The sequence below is a fragment of the Crocuta crocuta genome, unplaced genomic scaffold (assembly GCF_008692635.1).
Source record: "Crocuta crocuta isolate KB4526 unplaced genomic scaffold, BGI_CrCroc_1.0 scaffold1269, whole genome shotgun sequence".
NCBI lineage: Eukaryota > Metazoa > Chordata > Mammalia > Carnivora > Hyaenidae > Crocuta > Crocuta crocuta.
In genome coordinates, this window is record NW_027531335.1 from 607,120 (window position 1) to 614,487 (window position 7,368).

The following is a 7,368-nucleotide window of genomic DNA, read 5'->3' on the forward strand; positions in this document are numbered from 1 at the left end:
TCTGATCCAGTCAGTGCCACAGCCCCAGTGGTGTCATTAATAAGAATGGTCTAAGCCTCAGAAGGAGGCTTCTCAGAAGCAGCCACAAGGATTAACGTCAGCTTCAGTATCTTTGTTCACGGCCCTGGGAAAGAAAGCTTAGACTATGTCAGTTTCATATTTGGAACGGATAGTAGGGGGGAGACTTGTTCCCGATCACAGCGAGGGACCAAAAAGAATTCAAAGGAAGCACAGGGAAGCCAGGAAGGCGGCAAGGTTTGGGAAGAACCAGGTGGACCCGTTTGGAGGCAGATAACCCCATGTGTAGGTGGTCTGGCCAGACTGTGGCTCTCCGCAGTCCTGAACCAACCAACCTTCTGAAAGTCGCGAGCAGAGGGATCGTTTCGGGCTTCATAGCAAATAAGCCCTGGCGTCTTAAAACGTGTGCCTGGGAAGCTGCCGACAGAATTTCGGTGAAGGATTCACGTGGGCTGGGAAAGCCCTTTATTAGAAAGAAACCCAGGGATGGACTACATTTCTAACGCGAATGTGTTTTAAAACTGGAAGGTCCCCAAGCGGGACTGCTGTGCTTTGGGGCTGCGGACCACAGGCTTTGGTTTCAGAGGACAAGCTAGCTGTGGCCTTGTAAAATGACATGGCATACGTGGGCTAGATTGCTGGCAGCCAGAAGCAGGGCAATAAAGGGAGTTAAGAGACATGCCAAGCCCAAGGGATCATGGGACTCGAAGACCCGTAGGCTGTTTGCATCGGTCCAAAGAGCCTGAACAGAATCTTGGAAGTGGGCCAGACTGAGCAGTGGATATTCTAGCCCGCAGACCCCCACTGGCTGGGAAGTAGAGCGGATCTGTTAGGACGTCGATCTGTCTGCTTTAATGACTATTAAACATAACTGTAGCGTGAAGCAGGCAGAGGGCTAGGGCAGCTCCGGTCTCCGGAGATCATTCAGCAACCCGGTCTCCTTCATCACAAAGCACTACCCTCCTTAGGATGTTGCCCCTGTCTTCTTGATAGAAGGCTGGTCGTGACCGCGCTCACACGCTAGCTGGGGGGAAGAGTGAGAGAGTAAGGGGGGAGGCACAAGCCCGTTTCCCAGAGCATGGCCCAGAAGTTCCACACATCACTTGCCTCGACATGTCATCAGCCGGAACTCTGTCTCGTGGCTGCCCCTCGCTGCAGGGCAGTCTCTGTTTTCTGGGTGGCTGCGTGCCTGGCTCTGATAAGGGGGGCAGCTGATGTGGGGTGCTTAGCCATCTGCCTGACCCAGACGCAGCTCCCCTGGGAATGTTTACCGCGCACCTTGGGGAAACCTGCGGGCCCATCTCATTTCTGGGGGTGTAGGGTGCACTCACCGTGTTTCTCTGTTGCAGACTAGCCCGGATGGTCCGGCCTGGTGCTGGTGGACGCTAGCGGTCCTTCCCCTGGAAAGCCGAGCTCAGCTCCCGTTCCTAGCAATGAGGTCCTTAAAGGATAGACTGAATGGGATCCGGCGAGTCCTGGCCTTTATAGCCCGGAACCAAAACTAGCGAGAGTGCATTGCTGAGGAGGAGCCCCCCACCCCCACCCCGCTCCCTACCGGCCTGGGGGCGCCCTCTTGTAAATATCTCTAACTGCAATAACATCTTAACAGAAGGAAGCATCAAACAGGCCTTGCCCTGCTGGTGGCCGCGCAGAGCAATCGGGCAGAGAGACCAGAAGCACGGGGCCTGTTTGAAACTTCCTCGCTGAAGATGCTTCTCGACATGCTGCACAACTACATGCTCAGCAGAGGTGTTTAAGAGCCCAGAAAAAAAAAAAATTCATTTGATTTTTGACATCCAGTTTTCTGAACGTTTAAAATGGTTTTGCTTTCATTTTCTTTCTCGCACAGACACACGCGTAGTCAAAATGTGAAGCGCACGTTCTGATAACGTCGCTGCGTGTCATTTCACGGACTTGAGTTCTCATTCCACACGGTTCAGGTTTTATATGGCATCGTGTAAAAGAATGTTCGTCCTTCTTTCTGTTTTCGTAATTTATTTTTTGGCACTACTGTATCTTTTTTTTTTTTCTACCTGTCCGTTTGTAACTGTTTTAAGTGTGCAATAACTGAAAAGCCAGTTGCTTTATTTATTAACGCAGTTTGCCATCCACCCAGGGGGGAAGTAGCCATACTAGAAATGGGCCGATTTTGCTTTAACCGTGTTCTGCTGTGTTTGATCCCAGTTCGTGAACCATTTCTGTGTCTGTCCCACTGGATGCATGAAGGAAGTTCAGAATCATGCTGAGGTCATCCATCTTCACGGGTTCCTTGTTGCTCGCGGCATGAATCCAACAGTATAAAATACCTAAGTGATTTGTCAGACGCTATGGAATAAGCCAGGGTAAAGTAAAAGAACCCATTTCCTGGGTGTTACACAGAGCAGGGCTGAAGGAGCGATTTCTCCCGAATGAAGAGATGACTCAGAGGGGTGTCTTTTGTTAGTGATATCTGGTAGGCATTTATCTTCAACAGTGCAATCAGAAGCAGGCCTCCCTTGTCCCCGGTGTTAGTTAGGAATGGCATTTTTGGGCAGGGTGTTATTCAGCCCTTCAGAGGGATTGGTTTCCAGCTTGGCACCTTGCAGCCCTGCCGAATAGCCTCAGCACCCGACTTCTCAGGGTTCTGAAGGTCACGACCTGGCTAGCAGGTATGAAAACACATGCCGAAGGGCTGCTTGTTTCTGAATGTGTAAAGAAGCCAGTAGAAAAAGTAGAACCCTTAAATCTTTTTAGAGGAAACAGACCAGGAATCCATGATTTTATCTAAACACTGCCTCCCCCCCTAGCCGCTGTGGGCCAAAGATTCCAAGGTAGGAGAGGAAAGGTGGGTAAGAAGGTAAGAGGGAGCCCTTGTTCAGCTTGCTCAGTGCTAGTGGGATTCCTTTAGTGCCAGGAGGACCTGACAGAGACTGTGGGGGAAGAGGGTCACAATGCCAGAGCGAGATCGGGGCAGGTCAGAAGCGAATCCTGCCATGTGTACCACCGTGCACGTGATCCCCCCACGTGATCCTGGATGGACGCAGTGCAACCCATCTGCTCCTTCGAGGAGAGGGGAGTGCCTCAAGTGACCGACCCGACTTCTTCCCACTACCCGCAGCCAGAAACAGAGGAGAGAGAACAAGGCGATCCAGGCAACAGGAAAGAGATTCACGTAAGCAGAAACCAAACGGTCCTTTCTGAACTTGCTAAACGGAGGCTGTGCTGTCAGAGCTTTATGTCACCAGGTTTGATGTTCGCGGCCAGACTGGGCCAGCTCAGAATGCAAGTAGAGGCACGGTTCTGGTCCAGGCAAGCGCTGCGGGGCTCGGGGAGCCGAGAATGAAGGGCTCCACTCCCAGCCAGCCAGGAGGCATAGCACGGTCCTAGTGAAATAAGTGTCCCGCCGTCTAGTGTAAATGCAGCAAAGAAAAGGTCATCAACACCTCCACATGGTAGATAATTTCCCTTGTGATTTAACTTTTTCTGGGCCCCCGTTTTCCTCATCTAGCAAACGGTAGTGACTGATGCCCTGTGTAGGGATGTTACGAGCATTATATGAGGTAACCTACGTAAATCGCTTAGCACAGTGCCTAGCACCTAGGAGGGATCCAAAAAATGATAGCTGTGACTAGATTATTTGTAGTTCCAGAACATCCTCAGGGGCCCACGTTTGCATAAAACACTGCTTTTACGTGTGGTACCCAAATCTGCCCCCTTTAAACTTGGAGGGATTCACACCACTGATTTTCGGACCACAACTTGATGCTTTACCGTTAATCCCTTTTGGAGCCAAGTCTGTTTGGGAAAACGAAAAGGCTAGAGAAGAGAGGAGGGTCAGAGACGGGAGCCTTCTGAGCCAGCAGGTTTGCCCTGTTCCAGTAGGACTAAAAAGTAGTGGTGTTTGGAGGTCTGGAATTCCCGATCTGATGGAAGCCTTAAGTTCTAGCTCCATTAGAATGACCAACTCCTCACTCCTTGCTCCCCAAAAAGTGTTAAAAATCTTGGCCATGCCAGGGTGAATGGTTTTCATGGTCCGGCTTCTGGGCTTGGTCCGTGGGATTTCTTTATGCTGCCCCAGCAAATTTATTTTGGACCTGCTATGTGCCAGGTACTGAGCCAGGCGATTTCACATATGTGAACTCATGAAATCAGTCGTTCTCACGCCAGCTCTGTGAGTTCAGGCATCACCCCAGCATCGCAGGTGAGGAGGCCGAGGCTCTGCGATGTTAAAGACTTTGCCCAGATTACACAGTTACCCAGTTCATAGTACAGCCAGGCTTGATGCCAAACCCCTTACTTTTGCATATTTTTAACATTTTAAACAGTTTGCATTACACATAATTTTATTAGATAGGCAGCACAACTGAGCCACAAAAGTGCCCCAGGGGCCCACAGTTCAGATGGAAGTTGCAGGTTCAATAAAATTCCCTTACCTCACACATCTCTACTTAATCTAGCTAGGAAGGGAAGTTTGGTTTTTTTTTTTTAATAAAGTTCCACATTCTAGAATGTTCCCTGTTGGTAAGTGAGCACCAAACTCCAGCAAATGTAGTTGTTGGCTGGACAGAGTTGCACTGCGCTCTCAATAGCCTAAATACGCATTTGGGTTATTTTATTGCAGGCTCTGGCTTCAGCAGTGACGGGAGGCATGATGGCAAGGCTGAGCCTTGGCTTTCTTTGGGGCGTACTTGAATGGGGCAGTCAGTTGAATGTGACCGTTTTCACCACTTAAACATTGATTTTGCTGCAAAACTTGGGTTGGAAGAGAATACAGAGAAAAGGCATAAAGCTAAATCTAGGCCAGAAGTACAAGACTTCCCTCTTGGTAGATCGTGCCATTTATTTGGTTAATTTTCCTATCATGACCTAGATTTTTTTTCTCTGTGTATGTATATGTGTATATATGTATATATATATGTGTGTGTGTGTGTGTGTGTGTGTGTGTGTATAGATATATATATATATATCTACATAGATATATATTAGGTACCAGGCAGATACTATGCCTTTCTGCTTTGTACTGTACTACCGCTGCTAGCTAATAACCAGCAAAATGTAGAAAATGACAAATGATAAAAACTAATTTTCTGTAGACAACCTGGAGAAAAGAGTGTTTGCCCCTGGCCTCATGGGGCAGAGAACTGACCATTTCAAGACCTTGCCTTTTCTGAAAGCTGACTGCTTCTAGCCCCGTGGGGCCAGATGAATCGCTGCGCGTGTGGCCCTTCCCGCTCTGCCTGTGGGGCCGGCCTGGGCTCAGATAATCTCCTGTGACTGGCTGTTAGAGTGGTGGAGCTCCTGAGGCCGGTTCACAGCACCCGGAGGTCTTGGACTCTCAACAGCCCGCGTGCTGTTGATGGACCAGAATCCATCATTGGGGATGGGGACAGCATGCCCCCTGCCAACTCCGGTTCCAAGATGGGAGTTTTATTCGGGGACTTGTTCCTTGTGTTCCCAACGTGTTGACTTTGCATCCATTTCCGTTTATCGAGGCGGAATCGTAGCAGAGGGGTAGGATAAGGATGCAAATGGAAAGCAGCCCCCAGAATGGAAAAGAAGAGATCTTTCAGCCCATCTGGGGCTTGAGGAAGGAGGTTGATTTATGATTGAAGGCAGTCCTGAAAGGCAGCCAGCCGCACAGCCTACAGGCTACGACTTGTGGCCCTTCCTTTGTGCAGAGAGAAAGAAGGAAATGGAGTCATGTAAAATGTACACATTCAGTTCCTCTTAGAACGATAGCTCCCACTGTTCAACTGTGTAATAATCTGGGTGGTGCACATCCAGAGGTGAAATGAAGACGTTTTCACTTACAAATAGGTGTTGTCCAATGCGCTAAGTTCACCTTGAGAGAGAAGTGCCTGTAATCTCTGTCCCTGGTGTCATTTTAAAGCTTTTGCTTCATGACCCTGTAGCCGTTTAAAAATGTGTCGCAGCAAATGTGATTAACAGAAGTTTACAAAGCCGCACTGTAGCTTATGCGTCATGTTAAAAGTTGCCTAGTGTTTCGCTAATGTGAAAGCAACAACAATACACAACCACAAAATAAAAGGAGAGCAAATAGGTCAATGTGGCATCATAGGCTTATCTGAGCTAAACTAGTTCCGTCATCTTACGCAGCCCTCAGTAATGCCAGGATTAAAATATCAAGCAAGCCGTTCAAACAGTGGCAAACGTGTCTGTGTGTTTGTTTTTCCGGTTGTTTGTCGAGCAGCCATTTTACATTGTAACAAACTGAAAGGGGAATTAAGAGAATGCTTTCCCACCACCACCCCCCCATATTGCTGTTCAACTACCTCTATATGCTTGGTTTCTCTTTAGGGTTTTCGTTCCCCCAAATCTGTACAAAAACAAAGTGTCGGCTCCTCTGTGTTCTCATAACAATGTGATATAGACAGTCCATGTGAAAGCTGTTTTTCATTAAGAATGCTTCCCCATTGTTTCACTTTGTATCTAACAAAATTCTACCCATAACCTTAGGGCAAGAACTACCCAAAGAGGTGTCGTTTTTTGGAAGCTGAGTAGAAAGGAAAGCTATCGGACCATTTACTTTGTTCTTGTTGCTGTTGCCTGTAACACACGTGACCAGAAGGTCCCTCCAGGAGATAGCCTTGCACTTAGATGGCAAGCTCGTATGTACTTGACAGTGAGGCTGGTGTGAGTTAAGTAATGTGACTGATATGTTCCGAAAAACCTGGCCATATTGTTTTAAAAGATGCACCAGAAAATCTCGTTACTTAAAGAATTTCGTTGAAGCACCTTGCCAATAATCCACCCCTAGTTTATCTGTTAAGTCCACTCGTATATTGAGTTTGCTTAAAGCAGAACGCACTACCTACTGTGTTTTTGTTGGCATTATAAAACATTTGTGAAAGTGAGTGGTGTGTTTTTATTTCAGTTAAACTGCGTCTCAACGACAGGCTGTAGCTAAGGCCCAAAGTGTGACCCTTTTGACAGGAGAACTGGTCAGATTGACTGGGGCCGGGAGCAGGGCTGACTGAGCGCCGTCCGGTAAGAGTCCACAATGTCTCGTCTTCGCGGTACCCATTTTAGTCTCCTGCCGTCAGTGACCTTACACAAGCTCCGGCTCACCCCTGGGGGAAGAAAGCCCGAGTGGAGAGGGAGAATAAAACAAACTGATAGCAGACTCCACGTGGGCCTGACCTTGTGGAACGGGGTCCGTTGGGTCACTGAGAAACAGGAGGACTCCAGACCAAGCAGGTCCCGGAGGAAATGCTTGGCCCCGTCCGGACCTCTGTGCCCAGCCCGCCACTCTGGTGGTCAGGAGACAAGGCACGCCTCTGCCAGGGGCACGGTCTGCCCTCCTGCCCCGTAGGCCTGCGTGACTCCGACCTGCACTGGGTCATCCGAAAA

General features: G+C 48.8%; 1 protein-coding gene across 4 annotated transcripts in view; it reads left to right on the forward strand.

Annotated features, from left to right (window-relative positions):
• LONRF3 (LON peptidase N-terminal domain and ring finger 3) overlaps positions 1-6,872 on the forward strand; it is a 32,882-nt gene extending 26,010 nt beyond the window's left edge. For 3 of the 4 annotated variants that reach the window (XM_077771921.1, XM_077771922.1, XM_077771923.1), the window contains one exon: positions 1,365-6,872. In XM_077771921.1, coding sequence (XP_077628047.1) covers positions 1,365-1,523 — 159 coding nt within the window. In that variant the 3' untranslated portion in view covers positions 1,524-6,872. The remainder of the gene's footprint in view (positions 1-1,364) is intronic. The other variant, XR_013337033.1, reaches the window with a different exon arrangement.
• The last annotated feature ends 496 nt before the right edge of the window (positions 6,873-7,368 follow it).